An 18,091-nucleotide genomic window follows, 5' to 3' on the forward strand; every position below is an offset into this window, starting at 1 on the left:
GTATTCGACCATCCACCAGAAGGAAGGCGGCGGGGGAACGTCTGTTCTACCTCCGACAGGGGATGAGGGAGCGCACAGGACTTTGCCTTAGAGTTCGGACCCTAGCGGCTGATGCAGGGTGGAATGAGCGGGCCCTTATTGACCATTTCCGCTGCAGCCTCCGAGAGGACGTCCAGCGAGAGTTGGCGTGCAGGGACACGTCGTTAACTTTCGACCAACTGGTCGACATGACCATCCGGCTGGATACCCTGCTCGCCACCCGTGGGCGTCCCCGGAGGGGGGGTTCGCCCATTCCACTCTCCAGCGCCTCCCGAGCCGAGTCCTATGGAGCTCGGGGTGCTGGCGCTGGGGAACGGAGGAGGAGGAGCCCACGGGGACCTGGCCCTTGCACCAACTGTGGTCGTGGAGGGCACACTGCGGCTAGGTGCTGGGGCGGGTCCTCCAGAGGAGGAGATGGCAGGTCTAGCATTGGGGGGTCCCCCAGGTGAGTAGGCGTCCTGCTTACCCAGAGCTTTCTGTCGTGCACCTAACCTTGCCTGTTTGTTTCCCACAGGTTGCACCTCGTTCCCAGCATAAGGCGCTGGTAGATTCAGGCGCAGCTGGGAATTTTATAGATCGCCAGTTCTGTGTAGAGTTAGGGATTCCCCTCCTTCCAGTGGATAAGCCTTTTTCCCGTCCATGCCCTAGATAGCCGTCCGTTAGGGTCTGGGTTGATTAGGGGAGGTCACAGCACCACTTCAGATGATGGCGCAGGAGGGTCATGAGGAGAGAATTCAGCTTTATCTGATTGACTCTCCTGCGTATCCGGTGGTGCTGGGTCTTCCCTGGTTGATGACTCATGACCCTATTATTGGGTGCTAGAGAAAGCTCTTAAAGGGTGGTCTGCTCAATGTGAGGGGCGGTGTCTGGGTGTTTCCATAGGGGCGACCTCGGTGGAGAGTCCGAATCTAATGCCAGCACTGCAGATTCCCCGAGTATGAGGATTTGGCACTGGCGTTCAGTAAGACTAGGGCTGCGCAGCTGCCGCCTCATAGACGGGGGATTGTGCGATAGATCTCCAGTCAGGCGCAGCTCTCCCATGAGCCATGTGTATCCCTTTGTCTCAAGAGGAGAAAAAATCTATGGAGACATACATCTCTGAGTCTCTTAGACAGGGATACATACGGCCATCCGTTTCACCCGTTTCCTCAAGTTTCTTTTTTGTGAAGAAGAAGGATGGAGGTCTGCGGCCGTGTATTGATTACCGCGGTCTCAATCAGATCACAGTGAAGTACAGCTATCCACTTCCTCTGATTGCGACTATGACGGAGTCACTGCACGGTGCGCAGTTCTTTACAAATTGGATCTTAGGAGCGCATATAACTTGGGTGCGCATCCGAAAGGGCGATGAATGGAAGACAGCGTTTAGCACGACTTCCGGGCACTACGAGTATCTAGTCATGCCATATGGGTTGATGAATGCTCCCTCAGTCTTCCAATCCTTCGTTGATGAGATTTTCCGGGACATGCAGGGACAGGGAGTGGTTGTGTACATCGACGACATTCTGGTGTATAGTCCTACCCGTGCTGAGCATGTAGCCCTGGTGCGCCCGAGTATTGCGGAGGCTGTTGGAGCATGACCTATATGTCAAGGCAGAGAAATGTCTGTTTTTTCAGAAGTCGGTCTCCTTTCTGGGTTACCAGTTATCTGCGTCAGGGGTGAAGATGGAGGTAGACCGGGTGTCAGCTGTGCGTAATTGGCAGACCCCAACCACTGTGAAGGAGGGTGCAACGGTTCTTGGGTTTTGCGAATTACTACCGGAGGTTTATCCGGGGTTTTGGACAGGTGGCAGCTCCCATAACGTCTCTGTTAAAGGGGGTCCGGTGCGCTATGCGGTGGTCAGCTGAGGCGGACAGGGCATTTGGGAGACTGAAGGACCTGTTTACCTCGGCGCCGGTGTTGGCGCATCCGGATCCCTCTTTACCGTTCCAAGTAGAGGTGGACGCGTCAGAGGCCGGGATAGGGGCCGTTCTTTCCCAGCGTTCTGGTACTCCACCTAAACTCCGTCCCTGTGCGTTCTACTCTAAGAAGCTCAGTCCGGCGGAGCGGAATTATGACGTAGGAGACAGGGAGCTGTTAGCCGTGGTACAGGCCCTAAAGGTGTGGCGGCATTGGCTCGAGGGGGCTCAACACCCTTTCCTCATTCAAACTGACCATCGTAACCTGGAGTACATCCGGGCAGCTAGGGAGACTGAATCCTCGCCAGGCTCGTTGGACTATGTTCCTGGCCCGGTTTGTGTTTAAGATCACATACATCCCTGGGTCCCAGAACGGGAAGGCAGATGCTCTGTCCCGGGTATGACGCAGAGGAGAGGTCAGTTGAGTCCACGCCCATACTACCGGAGTCTTGTCTGGTTGCTCCGGTGGTGTGGGAGGTTGATGGTGAGATCGAGCGGGCGTTACGCACCGACCGAGTCCTCCCTCAGTGTCCTGTGGGTCGGACGTACGTTCCGCTCGAGATACGCGATCGCCTCATTTGTTGGGCTCATCGCCCCCTCCTCTGGCCATCCGGTATCGGCCGGACGGTGCACTGCCTTAGCACGAAGTACTGGTGGCCAACGTTAGCTAGGGATGTGAGGATTTATGTCTCCTCCTGTTCGGTGTGTGCCCAGTGTAAGGCGCCCAGACATTTGCCCAGGGGTAAGTTACAACCCCTGCCTATTCCACAACACTCTGGTCCCACCTCTCGGTGGATTTTGTTACCGACCTTCCCCCTCACAGGGGAATACTACCATCCTGGTCGTTGTGGATAGGTTCTCGAGGCCTGTCGTCTCCTTCCCATGCCGGGTCTACCCACTGCCCTACAGACCGCTGAGGCTCTGTTCACCCATGTCTTCCCGCATTACGGGGTACCCGAGGATATAGTGTCTGACCGAGGCCCCCAGTTCACCTCTAGAGTGTGGAGGGCATTTATGGAACGGTTGGGGGTGTCGGTAAGCCTTACCTCGGGTTACCACCCGGAGAGTAATGGGCAGGTTGAACGTGTCAACCAGGATGTGGGTAGGTTTCTGAGGTCATACTGTCAGGGCCGGCCGGAGGAGTGGGCGAGATATGTGCCCTGGGCCGAGATGGCACAGAACTCTCTTCGCCACTCCTCCACCCAACTAACCCCGTTTCAGTGTGTGTTAGGGTACCAGCCGGTGCTGGCACCATGGCATGAGAGCCAGATCGAGGCCCCTCGCTGTGGATGAGTGGGTAAGGCGCTCGGAGGAGACGTGGGACGCTGCACACGTCCATCTGCAGCGTGCCATACGTCGACAGAAGACGAGCGCCGACCTACATCGCAGTGAGGGCCAGTGTACGCACCTGGAGATCGAGTCTGGCTCTCAACCAGAAACCTGCCCCTCCGCCTGCCCTGCCGGAAGCTGGGTCGGCGGTTTGTGGGGCCGTTTAAAGTCCTGAGGAGATTGAACGAGGTGAGTTATAGGTTAGAACTACCTGTTGACTACAAAAATATTAACCCCTCGTTCCATGTGTCTCTCCTCAGGCCGGTGGTAGCTGGTCCACTCCAGGACTTTGAGATTGAGGAGACTCCTCCGCCCCGTTGGACATCGAGGGGGCTCCGGCGTACACCGTGAGGTCCATCCTGGATTCTAGACGCCGGATGGGGTCTTCAATATCTCGTGGAGTGGGAGGGGTACGGTCCGGAGGAGCGGTGCTGGGTGCCAAGGAGGGACGTGTTAGACCAGTCCCCTACTGACCGATTTCCATCGGGGTCATCCTGCGCGCCCTGCTCCGCGTCGTCCGGGTCGTCCTCGAGCTCCGGGTCGGCGCACGGCTGGAGCCGCGCGTCAAGGGGGGTACTGTCACGGTTTCGGCCGAGGCTGCTCCTCTTCCTTGTTCGGGGCGGACTTCGGCGGTCGTCGTCTCCGAGTACTAGCTGCCACCGTTCGATGTTTCTTGTTCTTTTGGTTTTGTCTGTTCATAACACCTGTCCCTTATTTGTGTCTTGATTGTTCCCCTTATTTAGTTTGTTTGTTTGGGTCAGGTGTTATGCGTGATTGTTTATGTCAGCCTGCCTCTTCGAGTTTATTCTCTCGTTGTGTTGTATTTTACGAGAGCTCGCACTGTGTGCGCTTTTTCTTGTTTTTCCGCACTGTGTATTTCGTGCGTAATTGTTCGCGCCACCCGGTTGGGTTGGCGACTTATACTTGTGTTTGGACTTAGTAAAGTTCTGTTGACGTCCTCCTGGTTTCCTGCGCCTGATTCCTATCATCCACCCTACACCAGTCTGACACTGTTCCATACACTGCACATTTGGGTGCTAATTCATTTGCTGTGTATAACTTCACATCTCTGCATGGTCATGCAGAAAGTGAGGGCGAGTGAGAGGGAGGGAGAGATGAAGAGAGTGAGGGATGAGGAGAGAAGGAGGAAGGAGGAAGGAAAAGAGATGCAGTTTTATCTCTGAGAAACAGAAAACCACATAGACCCTATTGTGTATTCTGGAATTGTTCTTAATTTCGCATCCCCCATCTCTGTCTCTCTCTAGCAATTCAATTTAAATTGCTTTATTGCTTTATTGGCACGACGTAACACTGTACATATTGCCAAAATACTTGGGAAATGTACATCTCTCTCTCTTTCTCTTTCTTTCTCCATGACCTCCTTTTGCTGACTGCTTTTTTGTCATTCATGTCCCTTGTGTTCAGCTTTCCTACTAATCCAGTGGTTTGGTCACATCACTTTCACTGACTGTGTGTGTGCATGTCTGTGTGTGCATGCGTGTGTATGCAGGCATACGTGTGAATGTGCTGAAAACAGCATAAGTTATCGACATGAAAAAGGCAAGCTTTGCGTGGGGTTTAATTTCATCTGAGAAATAGGGCAATACTGCCACAACACCCTCCCTGGCCAAGGTGTATCAGGATTACGTCTAGTTTTGATTTACATTTGGTTGAGTTGTCAATTAACGTAAATTCTACTTGAAATCAACAACAGAAATTCACCATGTCATTGGATTTGTTGTAGGTTAAAAGTTGATTTAATGTCATCACATTTTTTTCCAGTGGGAAAGCTTTCTGTGTGTGTGTGTGTGTGTGTGTGTGTGTGTGTGTGTGTGTGTGTGTGTGTGTGTGTGTGTGTGTGTGTGTGTGTGTGTATCAAATCAAATCAAATTGTATTGGTCGCATACATTTTTTAGCAGATGAAATGCTGGTGTTCCTAGCTCCAACAGTGCAGTAATATCTAACAATACACAACAATACACACAAATCTAAAAGTAAAAGAATGAAATTAAGAAATATAGAAATATTAGGACGAGCAATGTCGGAGTCCGGATATGTGATGGAATGTATAGACATTATAGACAGTATGTGGATAGAATATATAGCATATCTGAAGAATACGTGGATAGAATGGTGTATGTACAGCAATAGTTGAATAGGATGGACTTGACTAGAATACAGTACATACATATGAAATGGGTAAAACAGTATGTAAACATTATTAAAGTGACCAGTGTCCAGTGACTATGTACATCGGGCAGCAGCCTCTAAGGTGCAGGGATGAGTAACCGGGTGGTAGCCGGCTAGCGACTAAGCTAAGGGCAGGGTACTGTGTGGAGGTAGGCTAGTGATGGCTATTTAACATTCTGATGGCCTTGAGATAGAAGCTGTTTTTCAGTCTCTCGGTCCCAGCTTTGAGGCACCTGTACTGACCTCGCCATCTGGATGATAGCGGGGTGAACAGGCCGTGGCTCGAGTGGCTGAGGTCCTTGATGATCTTCTTGGCCTTCCTGTGACATCGGGTGTTGTATATGACCTGAAGGGCAGGCAGTGTCCTCCCGGTGATGCGTTGGGCTGACCGCACCACCCTCTGGAGAGCCCTGCGGTTGCGGACGGTGCAGTTGCCGTACCAGGCGGGGATACAGCCTGACAGGATGCTCTCATTGGTGCATTTGTAAAAGTTTGTGAGGGTCTTAGGGGCCAAGCCACATTTCTTCAGCCTCCTGTTGCGCCTTTTTCACCACACTGTCTGTGTGGGTGGACCATTTCAGATTGTCAGTGATGTGTATGCCAAGGAACTAGAAGCTTTTCACTTTGTCCGCTGCGTCCCCGTCGATGTGGATGGGGGCGTGCTCCCTCTGCTATCTCCTGAAGTCCACGATAAGCTCCTTCATTTTGCTGATGTTGAGTGAGAGGTTATATTCCTGGCACCACTCCGCCAGGGCCCTCAACTACTCCCTGTAGGCTGTCTCGTCATTGTTGGTAATCAGGTCTACCACTGTTGTGTCGTATGCAAACTTGATGATTGAGTTGGAGGTGTGCGTAGCAACGCAGTCATGGGTAAACAGGCAGTACAGGAGGGGGCTGAGCACACACCCTTTTGGGGGCCCTGTGTGGAGGTGTTGTTGCCTACCTTCACCACCTGGGGGCGGCCCGTCCGGAAGTCCAGGACCCAGTCGCACAGGGCGGGGTTCAGACCCAGGGCCCTGAGCTTAATTGATGTGTACTATGGTGTTGAAGGCTGAGCTGTAGTCAATGAACAGCATTCTTACATAGGTATTTCTCTTGCCCAGATGGTATAGGGCAGTGTGCAGTGCGATTGCGATTGCATCATCCGTGGATCTATTGATGCGGTATGCAAATTGCAGTGGGTCTAGGGTGTCGGGTAAGGTGGAGGTGATTATGATACTTAACTAACTTCTCAAAACACTTAATGATGATAGAAGTGAGTGCTACGGGGCGTGTGTGTATGTGTGCATGCGTGGGTGTGTACTGTGTGTGTTTCTGTACGTACGTGTAGTGTGTGTAGTGTAGTCTAGTGCGGTGTGCTTGTGTGTACTTGTATGTGTGTGTTTGTTTTTTACGTGTGTGTATAGTGTGTGCATACGTGTGTGTGCATCATAAATAAGTATTTGATTAAATGTGCTAGGCTTGTCAGGATGTAGGCCTCAAAACATTGCAAAGCAATCACTTTCCTTCTTATTGAGAAGGAAAACAAACATATTGTGCCAGGAAATTAAATGAAGTATACTGATGGCCAGAAAAATTTGTTTTGAGGCTGGACAGCGAGACTATTTGTGTTATTCTGTTAAACTTACATTTGAGAATCACGAACTACATGAGAATACAATTACTAGTATGAGCTAACATCAAGTAACATGGAAGGTGTCACACCCTGGCTCTGGGGACTCTATATGTTGAGCCAGGGTGTGTAGATTCTATGTGTTTAGTTTCTGTGTTGTAGTTCTATGTGTGCTATTTCTATGTTGGCCAGTGTGGTTCTCAATCAGAGGCAACGAGTGTCAGCTGTGGCTGGTTGTCTCTGATTGGGAACCACATTTAAACTGCCAGTTTACCCACAGTAGTTGTGGGATCTTGTTCCTGTTGGTTTGTTCCGTTTTGGTTGTGTTAAACCTAGGACTTCACGTGTCGTGTTCGTTTGTTGTTTTGTTATTATTATCACTAAAGATAATAAAATATGTTTGCTCATCACGCTGCGCCTTGGTCTACTCCCTCGAACGATCGTGACAGAAGGAATCCTACACATATCTGTAGGATGTTAGCTGTCTTAATGTATGCACTTTGGATTATGGAGAGAGGGAGTGTAGTGTAGGTGGAAATATGTAATTTCAGAAAATATGTTATCTTCTCAACGACTTTGTGTCCAGAAATTATTTGTAACATTCTAGCTACATGTAGTGTACAACCCAGCATGTTTCTCCGTTTTCTTTTTGTGCTACGTGCACTTGTGGTAGCAAGCCCAAAATAGAAACCTAGACGGATGCTCAAGCACACATAACCCTCTGCTCACCTACTGTAGCTCTGTGCAATACCCCCCTCCCCTCTTTGCAACACCTTCCTCTCTCTTTGTTTCCGTGCACCACTGTAGATACAGTATTAATCTTACTCTCAAACTCTCTTACTCTTTTATATATTTCTGTGGTGTACACTCAGTAATCTTTATCACACTTTAAAAAAACTCCTCATATCAAAAACACATACTCTGTTTAACTAGCAATACAGGGCCCCTGTCAAAAATGAAATGTTGAAAACAAAGTTGATCCTAACCATCTTATTTTCTTAATTTTTTCTCAACCCCTCCTCTGCAGGTTTTCCTGAGCACCCTCCTTCTGCGTGAGTGTGTTATGGCCTCTGTGATGGACGATTCCTACCGTAAGGTGCTGTTGCTAGGGGCCATCGCCGCGGCGTCAGCCTTCGTGGTCACCATCGTCATCGTGGTGGTTTGTGTGGGCTGCCAGAGGTGAGAGGTCACAGCCCACACCTCTCTCTCTCTCTCTCTCTCTCTCTCTCTCTCTCTCTCTCTCTCTCTCTCTCTCTCTCTGTAAATGTAACCAATAAAGAACAAATACATTGATGTTGCCCCAAACTGTATGAAAAAAAGGCTACTCATTACTCTTCAGTTTTGTAAACCATTCATTTTTCTGGTGCCGAATTCCTGCCTCCAGTGTGTTGTTATGGTGTGACAGTCCTGTGGGATGTGGATGCTTAGACACCTGCTCATGGCTCCCCGGGGGCAGGCAGAGCTGAGAGGTGCCTAGAGAGATGTGTCCTGGGCTGGAGAGAGAGACAGAGTCCCTGGGGCATCTCAATGGTACTAAGTGGCCTCTGTGCGTGTGTAGGTGCACATGTGCATCTCCTCTCCTTTATCTTCACTGAACTGAAAAACACAGGCTAGGGGAAAGCAATGTATGGATGGCCTCCGGGAATCTACTTTCACATGTCCATTTAGATCCGATCGGTACAGGTGAAGAGCAGTAGATGAGGAGAGGAAGCCACATATGAGAATTGAGATCAGTTGCACGTATAGTCAGATATACCTTCACACCTCCTCTCCCACCTCTCTCTCTACTGCTGTCTTCAGCACACCTGCATCACATGGCTCGCCCTATCAACAGTCCCCCATGGATACACCGTTCCCAAGGCGCCCGTAGTGACGTGTTAGCAACCATGGAGGAATATTTACTTCTCTCTGAGTGAAACTCAGCAGCGACATGGTTAATAATAGCACAATAATAATAATTGTTCCTTCATGTGTCCTCAGGAAAAACAAGACCAAGCATCCTCCGGCCAATGGAGAGAAGGGCACCTCAGGAGACATGGTGAGTTATTTTAATTGCCCACGCTGGCCCTTTCACTTTTCCCTTACCCCATATTAACCCCTTCTTTAACCTCATACATTTTTTATTCTTTATGTTGTATATTTCAGACCTACCATCCATTGCACCCCATCCACGATCCCTTTACCGTCGTTTGTTATCGGCCCACCCAATAAATTGCATTCCTAGTACTACCTTACACATGACTTTGAGAGCTCACTCTACCACCCAGCATAAAATCTACTAAATTATCACCCTCATTTATAGCAGCAGAAATATCAAACACATCTACACTCTTAGAAAAAAAGGAGCTGTCTAGACCCTTAAAGGGTTCTTCGGCTATTCCCATTGAAGAACCCTTTTTGGTGCAAGTAGAACCCTTTTGGTTCCAATTAGAACCCATTTGGGTTCCATGTAGAACCCTTTCTATAGAGGGTTGTACATCGAACGCAAAAGGGTTCTACCTGGAACCAAAAAGGGTTCTGCTGGGAATCAAAAAGGGTTCTCCTATGGGAATAGCCGAAGAACCCTTTTGGAACCCTTTTTTCTAAGAGTTTAGCACCACCCAGTTATTGTACATCAGACTGAGCAGTGTCTATGCTCTCTGTATAGGGTGCTCTCCGTCAGCCCAAGAACAGCTCCATGAGTAAATCTGACACTAGGCTGCATGAGATCAACCGCCTGCCCCGCAACGGCAACAGTGAGTAACAATACCAACAACCAATAGACTGCCAACAACTAGAAAACTACCGGTACATTGGTGAAATGGAAACTATGTAACAATGACCTGGTAATACAAGTCCCCCTCCTTCTCGCTCTCTCTAGGTGGGTGTAAGAACCGTCCAGCCAGTATGGACCTTCTCCTCCTCCACAGCCGTCGCTCCACCTCTGACCTCCGCCCCCCACTTGTCCGCCAGCTCCCCCTGATCCCCACCAGCCCCGAGGGGGAGGGAGACCCAGTGGGGGGAGATATCCAGGGGGAAGGAGGAGAGGGGGTCAGAGACCACACCTACACTGAGGTGGGGATCCGGAACTCACCCGTCCGTTGCTTTGACGACGGGCTGTACGAGAGTGTAGGGGTCAGAGAGGTGGACACGGTGCCACCCGTTCCCCCGTCCACATCAGCCAACGGGACTTGCACCGATGGTGTCCGCAATGGGAACGGAAACAGGAATGGGAATGTGCGTATTTATGCTATGAAAGCAACGCAATAGAAGTGTTGACATCGCGTCATCATTGGAGACACTTTATATTGTGACCGCCTACCTGTAAAAATGTTAGTTGTTAATTTTGTTATTTTGCTTTTCATTGGTTGGCCCAATGGAAGGACCAGTACCTTCCAACTCTGTGTGTTTGTGTGTGTATACCTCAGGGGAATGGCAGAGGAGCTGTTAATGGGAGTAGCAGAGGAGGAGGGAATGGGCCCAGCAGTGCTAACGGATCGGCCCTGCCCTCCCTCCCCTCCATGGCCCCCCAGGTCCCCGTAACGGCAGAGTACGCCTCCATACGGAAGGTCAAGAAGGTAAACAGTGTTTTCCAATGGAGTGATGGAACAGCATTATACTGTATGAATTCGTACTCTAATTAAATAAAATTGATTAAGGTGGACAAGGCAACCAAGAAGGAGAATGGGAACGCAGAGTCAGATGACCAATCAAGTCTCCAATCAAGTGTGGGAGAGTCACCCTCTGCCCCGCCCCCTCCACTGCCCCGCAGCCAGGAGTTTCCACGGAAACAGCTGGATCCATTCCACCTGCACATCTTCCCTAAGGTACGCCCCCTGTACGACACTCATGGACAGAGACTCAGTATATTTGTTGTAATTCTTCACCAGCATGTGTACACTGTTAACCCCACAAGGCATTTTTTACTCAAATACTTCTAGTAAATTGAACTCAAAGTCAATGAAAAGTAATTATTACTTAAAAGGTTTATGTGGTATTGACTCAAAACTAAACAAGGCAACAGTCAACATGTCGCCCCCCTCGAATGATGCAGTTAATTACTATAAGCTACCACCTTGGACCAATCACTGTAATTTTGTAAATGCCGGATCTCTATGGCAAGACACATAATTCACCCAAGTTTCATCAAAATCGGGCCAGTGCTGTCTGAGATATTGCATGTGACGAACATACGAACGAAGACAGATCCACAGTCCCCTCCCCGATTTCATTGTGGGGGACAATAAAATACACAAGGGAGCTATATACAGGGAGTACCAGTACCAGATCAATGTGAAGGAGTATGAAGTATTTGAAGTAGATATGTACATGAAGGTAGGGTAAAGTGGCTAGGCATCAGGATAGATAATAATAAGAGTTTAAAAAAAGGCAACAGTAAACATGTAGTCCCCCACGAATGATGCAGCGCCCCCCTTGGGCCAATCAATGTAATTGTGTAAATGACGGATCTCTATGGCAAGACACATCATTCACCCAAGTTTCGTCAAAATCGGGCCAGTGGTGTCTGAGATATCACGTGGGTTAGCTAGACTCATATACCTGAGCATGTGTGCCAAATTTCAGCACTCTGAGTCAAACAGATAAAGAGATATAAACATGTGCTCATTATAGCACCACCGTGTGGCCGATATGAATTTTCTTACATATGTTGAGTCTTGACAGTGTCTGCAACATGTGTACCAAATTGTGTTACAATACGAATATCCTTGACTGATTTATATGCATTTATATGCCAGACCAAGCCCACGCGAATGTTTATTGGTCAATAGCGGCCATGTTGTTTTAGGTACTAGTCTGGACTGTATTTGTTAGTGACAGAGACATGGTTGTTGAATTTGTTCATTTTCAGTCCTGTGGCCTTCAACAAGTGAGTTCCTAGGCAAATGTTATCATTATTAAACTCTTTATGACAGTACATTACATATCTCATAAGTTCTTATTTTGAGGCCTAGCTTTATCCTAACACAGTGGCCTGAAACTCATGGTTTACAGGCCACATTAGGCCTGCAAGTAGGCATATATGTCATTTATCTTTGTGTAGCATAACATTTATAAATCAGTCACTCAATGTACATGCAGAAATACTATATTATTATTATTAAAAACAATTCCAAAGAATTAACCTGCAGTGGCACATACTGGGGAAATAGTTAGTTTGTTGTCATAACTTAAAGAATAGAGTTGATTTGACTTCTCATTTAGTTCTGAGTCAGTACCACATACGCATTTTATTGACTTTGAGTTTAATTTACTAGAAGTATTTGAGATAGAAATGCCTTGGGGTTTTGAGTGTAGATGCTATATGGCAGCAATATTAACCTGTCAGTTCCACCATTTACCCACCAGAGGGAACTATGTCCTCCACTTTGTTATTCCTTCTGCTCAGTGCTCATTGTTTGAGCTCAGAGGAAGATTAGATCTCTAACGCTCCGGGTTGAAGTCCCCCCTTAACCACAGGTCTACGTACAGATCACCCTAACCTCAATTCCTAATCTTAGCCATTGAAACTGAGCTTAGATCAGTGTGTAGGGAGCAATTTCAGCCTGATCTTTATCACTATTTCCAGCCCCATGGGCTCTACTGACCTTATCTGTCCACATTAATAGAACGTCAGATCTTCACAGATTGTGTCTAGGAGAGAAGCAGAATTGATCAAAGTATGCCAAAATCATCCTTTAGTTGTTAGAATATGTCCCACAGACATGATTAAATCTCATTGTTAAAAGTATGCCATAACTCATGATATCATTTTGTAACCAGATAAGCCTGATGGAAATACTGTGTATAAACAGTCAAGGCCAGTTTGTGGGCTGCACTGAAAGAGGGAAATGGAGGGACAATGATTGGATAAAGATCAAACTTTCCTGTGTGTTTGGCAGTCCTACCTGTTTTGTCTTACTGTGTGTGTTTTGTGTGCCTGTTTGTGTGTATGTGTGTGTGTCTGTGTGTGTGTGTGTGTGCGTGCTCACCTGCATTTGCACAGCACAAACAGGGTGATTGTAATCTGCTCGGTCACAGGTTTGGTAGATTGACAGAGCTATGTAAAGTAAACAATGTTATCTTAACAGTGGGTGTGTGTCTGTGTTGTTGCTCTACTTATTTTCTACTGTATGTATGCGTTTGTTTACACTGTATATTAACGGAATGTGTATAATAGTGAGTATGTGTGTATGTATGTGAATGTGAGCATATGCAGTATTTGTGTGAATTAAATACAACTGTGTGTGCGTATGTGTCATGTCATCCTGAGGGGTATACTACGAAGCAGGTTTGAGGAGTTGGCGAGGTAACTTTGGTCAACTCTGATCTCGCCTCGGGATAACCGATCATACAAAAGTGGCTCACCTTTTAGCCAGGTAAATTTGAGTTAGCCTGCTTAACTCACAGCTAACTCCATTGAATGACATGTCTGAGCCACAAGTTGAGGATCAATGAAATCAGATTTGCTCCCTCTTGCAAAGATTGCGTTATCATCCCCTTAATTTGAGGAAGACGAATAATTAGGAAAACGTTTTTTTTGTGTTAAAAAATGTTTAATGTTAAAATACTGTATATCACATTACACATTTAGTAATGACAGAATGCATTTTAAACTTCACACAATGTGACACTTTTGTATGACTTAATAAAAAAAATATATAGATAGGAGTGGGGAAAAAGGTGTTTATGCATTGATAAGTGTAACCGGTGTGAAATGGATAGATAGTTAGCGGTGCGTGCTAGTAGTGTTTCAATCTGTGACGTCACTCGCTCTGAGACCTTGAAGTAGTTGTTTCCCTTGCTTTGCAAGGGCTGCGGCTTCTGTGGAGCGAAGAGTAACAGTGCTTTGAGGGTGACTGTTGTCAATGTGTGCAGAGGGTCCCTGGTTCAAGCCCAGGTAGGGGTGAGGAGAGGGACGGAAGTAACACTGTTACATAAGCACGCCAAGACTGCATTAACGATAAGTAATGAAATAAAGACGGCACTTCTAAAAGACTATTTCACACCATAGCCTGCTGAATTTGCAAGATAACTTTGATTTCGGCTGTAGCCTGAGCTGGATTGTGACGCTAACTGAATCTGCTTAGCTTTAGAAAACCCTGAGTAGATCTAGCTTGCTTTGTAGGATACCCCTCAGGGCTACAGGCCCCCAACCCAATTTTTGTTTATTTTAATAATTTTTTTAGGAACTCAGTCGGGGTCTCAACTTACTGTTGAGAGTTAAAATAGTAGAATCATCAAGGTGCAATTTCGAAATTTGGTAGTGCATCAGCAGTTTTTCTCTTGTAATGTCAGTCATTGACAGTCAATTATCACATGTGAGCTAAAAATGTTTTAATTGGTATCTACACCTTGTAGTAATCATGGCTGAATTACTGAGCAGGCACGCAGGGCATGTGCCCAGGCGCCGTTTCCTCCAGGGGGCCCCCATTGATTTTGTTAGTCACTCTCACTCAGATATCATATGAGCATGGCATAAGTCATGGAACATTTTAGAATAGCTTTCAAATTGCAAAATGTTCTCTCGGCCCCATGGGAAAATGAATAGAATTACATGAAATTGGTTTTAAAAACTGCAAAAAGGTTCTCTCCACCTCATGGCAAAATGTGTAGAATTGCAGGAAATTTGCTATAAAACGGCAAAATGTTCTGTCCGCCCCATGGCCAGATTTTTTAAATTTCAGAAAAGTTGCTTTAAAACCACAACATTTTCTCTACGCCCCATGGCAAAATGCGTAGAATTGCATGAAATTAACCTTAAAAAAAAAAAAATTCTCTCCGCTGTCAAGAGGGGGACCACTAAAAAAATGACCCAAAAGGTGCGGGCCCCCAAACTAGGGATGGGCATTTGAAATTATTTCACTATTCGAATAATATCAATAACAAAAAATTGGAAAATTTCAATGGACACTTGCTCGTGTAGCGTGGTTCGTTCTGCGTTGTGTACTTTTAATTAGGACACTGCCACAACTGGAATTCTGATGGTTGGATTCTTTTTATTTGCCCTGCACACGAAGAGACAACACACAATATGTTAGCCCTTGGCGCAGTCACAGCTCTCGGGCACCTGCGTGAGCACATGAAAAATCACTCAAACACCGTCCCAAGTACTCACAAATTACAATAGGTACCCTAATTAGCGAGCTCGGTGAAACTTCTTAACATAAATCTTTATATTGTCCACATTGTCACAAAACCTATAGTTGCGTAACAGCACTTTGTGTAACATTACATTTACATTTACGTCATTTAGCAGACGCTCTTATCCAGAGCGACTTACAAATTGGTGCATTCACCTTATATCCAGTGGGATAACCACTTTACAATTGATTTATTTTATTTATTTATTTATGTATTTATTTTTGGGGGGGGGGGTGTAGAAGGATTACTTTATCCTATCCCAGGTATTCCTTAAAGAGGTGGGGTTTCAAATGTCTCCGGAAGGTGGTGAGTGACTCCGCTGTCCTGGCGTCGTGAGGGAGCTTGTTCCACCATTGGGGTGCCAGAGCAGCGAACAGTTTTGACTGGGCTGAGCGGGAACTATGCTTCCGCAGAGGAAGGGGAGCCAGCAGGCCAGAGGTGGATGAACGCAATGCCCTTATCACAATGCCATTACCACAGTTTTATATTGACAAATTACAGAGCCAAGGACAACATACCTTGCTAGTTGAAGGTCAGGCAAAAGAGAACAATAAGAGGGTACGTAAGTACAGATAACCCTCGATGGACCAAACCAAAATATACAACACTTTTACAACCAGGTGTATTTAATATAGATATATAAAAATGTTTGTACACCAAAAAATAACATTAGCTATGCAGCTGTAATTAAATAAAGAAAACACATTGAATTATTATTATTAACATCCCCTCTTGACCTGGCCTACTTGAACTGGTCCTTGTGTGCAACTTGGTGCATTATCTAGGGGAACAACATCACAGTACTACATTCACCCCCACTGTTTTACACTAGATTATAAGAACAAAACAAAACACATTACCTCGAAGGTAACAAAGCAAAGAAAGAAAAAAAACATTTCACACCCACAGGGCGACAGAGTAACCCAGTGTAGTCCCTTAATTCTAGACCCACAAATGGTCGATCAGCTGGAAAGCTATCCCGTGAAGGATTAGGAAAAATAAGAGGTAGCTAATCCCTTATTCAACTGTATACAAAAAATGCCAAATACATTTTATGCTGATGAACTACACACAAATCACTCTAAGACCCACTTAGATTACCACATACACAAAGAAAGAAAAAAAAGATAGGCAATATCCTACCGTCACTGAGAAACCAAGAACTGTTTCATTTCCTGTGTAGACATAGTTTGGATTAGCCTATTCACTGGCTTAATAAGTCTACCTAGTCTAATCCGAACACCCTCCCCAAAAACCTAGCAGGAATGTCACGGACAGCACTAACCGTGCTCAGAGGTCTAACCTCAGGTTGGGGAATACTACAAATCGGCATATCCGGAGCCAGCACACTTTCAGTTACAGACTCAACACTAGTAGTGTCAGACGACTGATCAGAATCCTGGTAGATTGTCACAGACCACACTGACGAAGCATCTTCAACCAAGTTAACAACATCTGTCACAGCACCATCCCCACTGAATGGAGTTTCGCTATCAGAACTCTTGTAGGCTTTGGGGATCTCTCTCTGGTCCACTTCTGCTGAGCACACCTCACTCAAGGGGACTTCATACGGTTGTTCCACTTCACTTCCATCAGCTGGGACTCCACCATCCTCTTGGAGTATCCTCCCAGAAGACTCAGGAATGCTTGCTACCCAGTGGACAGTCCTTGCGTCACTCCCATCCACTTTGCTGGACGCTGCAGACATCTCAGAGATCACGTCACCACTCGATAGAGATCCGTGACCCTCAGGTTCACCCCAAGAAGGCAAAGGCAGAAAGTTGACTGGCATAATCAGGTTCCTATGCACAGTTTTGATGCGTCCAGTGGTAGGGTGTTGTATACGATATGTGTTCAGTGAGCTGTTCTTCGCAACCACTATGTACACTGCACTGTCCCAGCGATCAGCCAGTTTCTTCTTGCCCCTCTCTCCCTTGTTAGCAAGTAGAACTCTGTCTCACTTCTCTACCGAATGACCCTTCGACCGTCTGTTGTAGACCTCGGCTTGTCTCTTTTGTTGCTTACTGGCATGCTGCTGGGCCAATGTCATGGCCTCTCTCAGATCCTCACCCAGAGACTGGACATACTTATCCACATCTACTGTGCCCCATCCAACAGCACACTTTCAAACATAACATCTACCGGCAACCTAGGGGTGCGTCCAAACATCAAGAAGAAGGGTGGAAACCCAGTAGTCTCGTGAACAGTGCAGTTATAGGAGAATGTCAATGTGTTCAACATCTGAGGCCATTTAGCCTTAGACCTAGCTGGCAGAGCTCTAATCATGCCACCCAATGTGCGATTCAGACGTTCTGCTTGACCGTTACCCATGGGATGATAAGGTGTGGTGTGGGACTTTCCAACACCAGATAACTGAAGTAATTCTGCAATAAGTGAACTCTCAAAGTTAGCACCCCTGTCAGAATGGATACAATCAGCGAACCCATAAATGCAGAATAAATTATTCCAGAGAACACGAGCAACAGTCTTAGCAGACTGGTTTGGACATGGATACGCACAGGCCAGCTTAGTAAAGTGATCAGTCACTACTAACACATCAATAGACTTGTTGTTTGAATCTTCTGCAGTCCAGAAATCAATACACACGAGTTCCAAAGGTGCTGTGGAGCTCTTGCTTCAGGCTCAGGTGCTTTACTCAACACGCATCTCTTACAGTGGGCCACGTATTCCTTGACATCCTTTTCCATAGAGTCCCAGTAAAACCGCTGTCTCGTAAGCCACAATGTGCGCTGCTGACCCTGATGACCAGCATCATCATGAACTCCCTTCAACACAAGGCCTCTCAAAGACACAGGTACGACATACTGGAATATTTTCGTCTTACTCACTGGGTGTTTTGAGACTCGATACAGAATCCCTACTGTCTTTAGAGTATAAACT

The 18,091-nt window shown here is 46.8% G+C and overlaps 1 protein-coding gene across 1 annotated transcript in view; it reads left to right on the plus strand.

The window, feature by feature from the left end:
* The window catches only part of LOC121537308 (collagen alpha-1(III) chain-like), a 44,681-nt gene that overhangs the window by 1,625 nt on the left and 24,965 nt on the right, over nt 1–18,091 (plus strand). The window contains exons 2-7 of the mRNA XM_041844970.1: nt 8,097–8,248; nt 9,050–9,107; nt 9,717–9,804; nt 9,930–10,285; nt 10,477–10,626; nt 10,708–10,875. Of these exons, the coding sequence (XP_041700904.1) occupies nt 8,133–8,248; nt 9,050–9,107; nt 9,717–9,804; nt 9,930–10,285; nt 10,477–10,626; nt 10,708–10,875 (936 nt within the window). The 5' untranslated portion in view covers nt 8,097–8,132. The remainder of the gene's footprint in view (nt 1–8,096; nt 8,249–9,049; nt 9,108–9,716; nt 9,805–9,929; nt 10,286–10,476; nt 10,627–10,707; nt 10,876–18,091) is intronic.

Source organism: Coregonus clupeaformis, chromosome 24 (assembly GCF_020615455.1).
Source record: "Coregonus clupeaformis isolate EN_2021a chromosome 24, ASM2061545v1, whole genome shotgun sequence".
In the NCBI taxonomy this organism is placed as follows: Eukaryota; Metazoa; Chordata; class Actinopteri; order Salmoniformes; family Salmonidae; genus Coregonus; species Coregonus clupeaformis.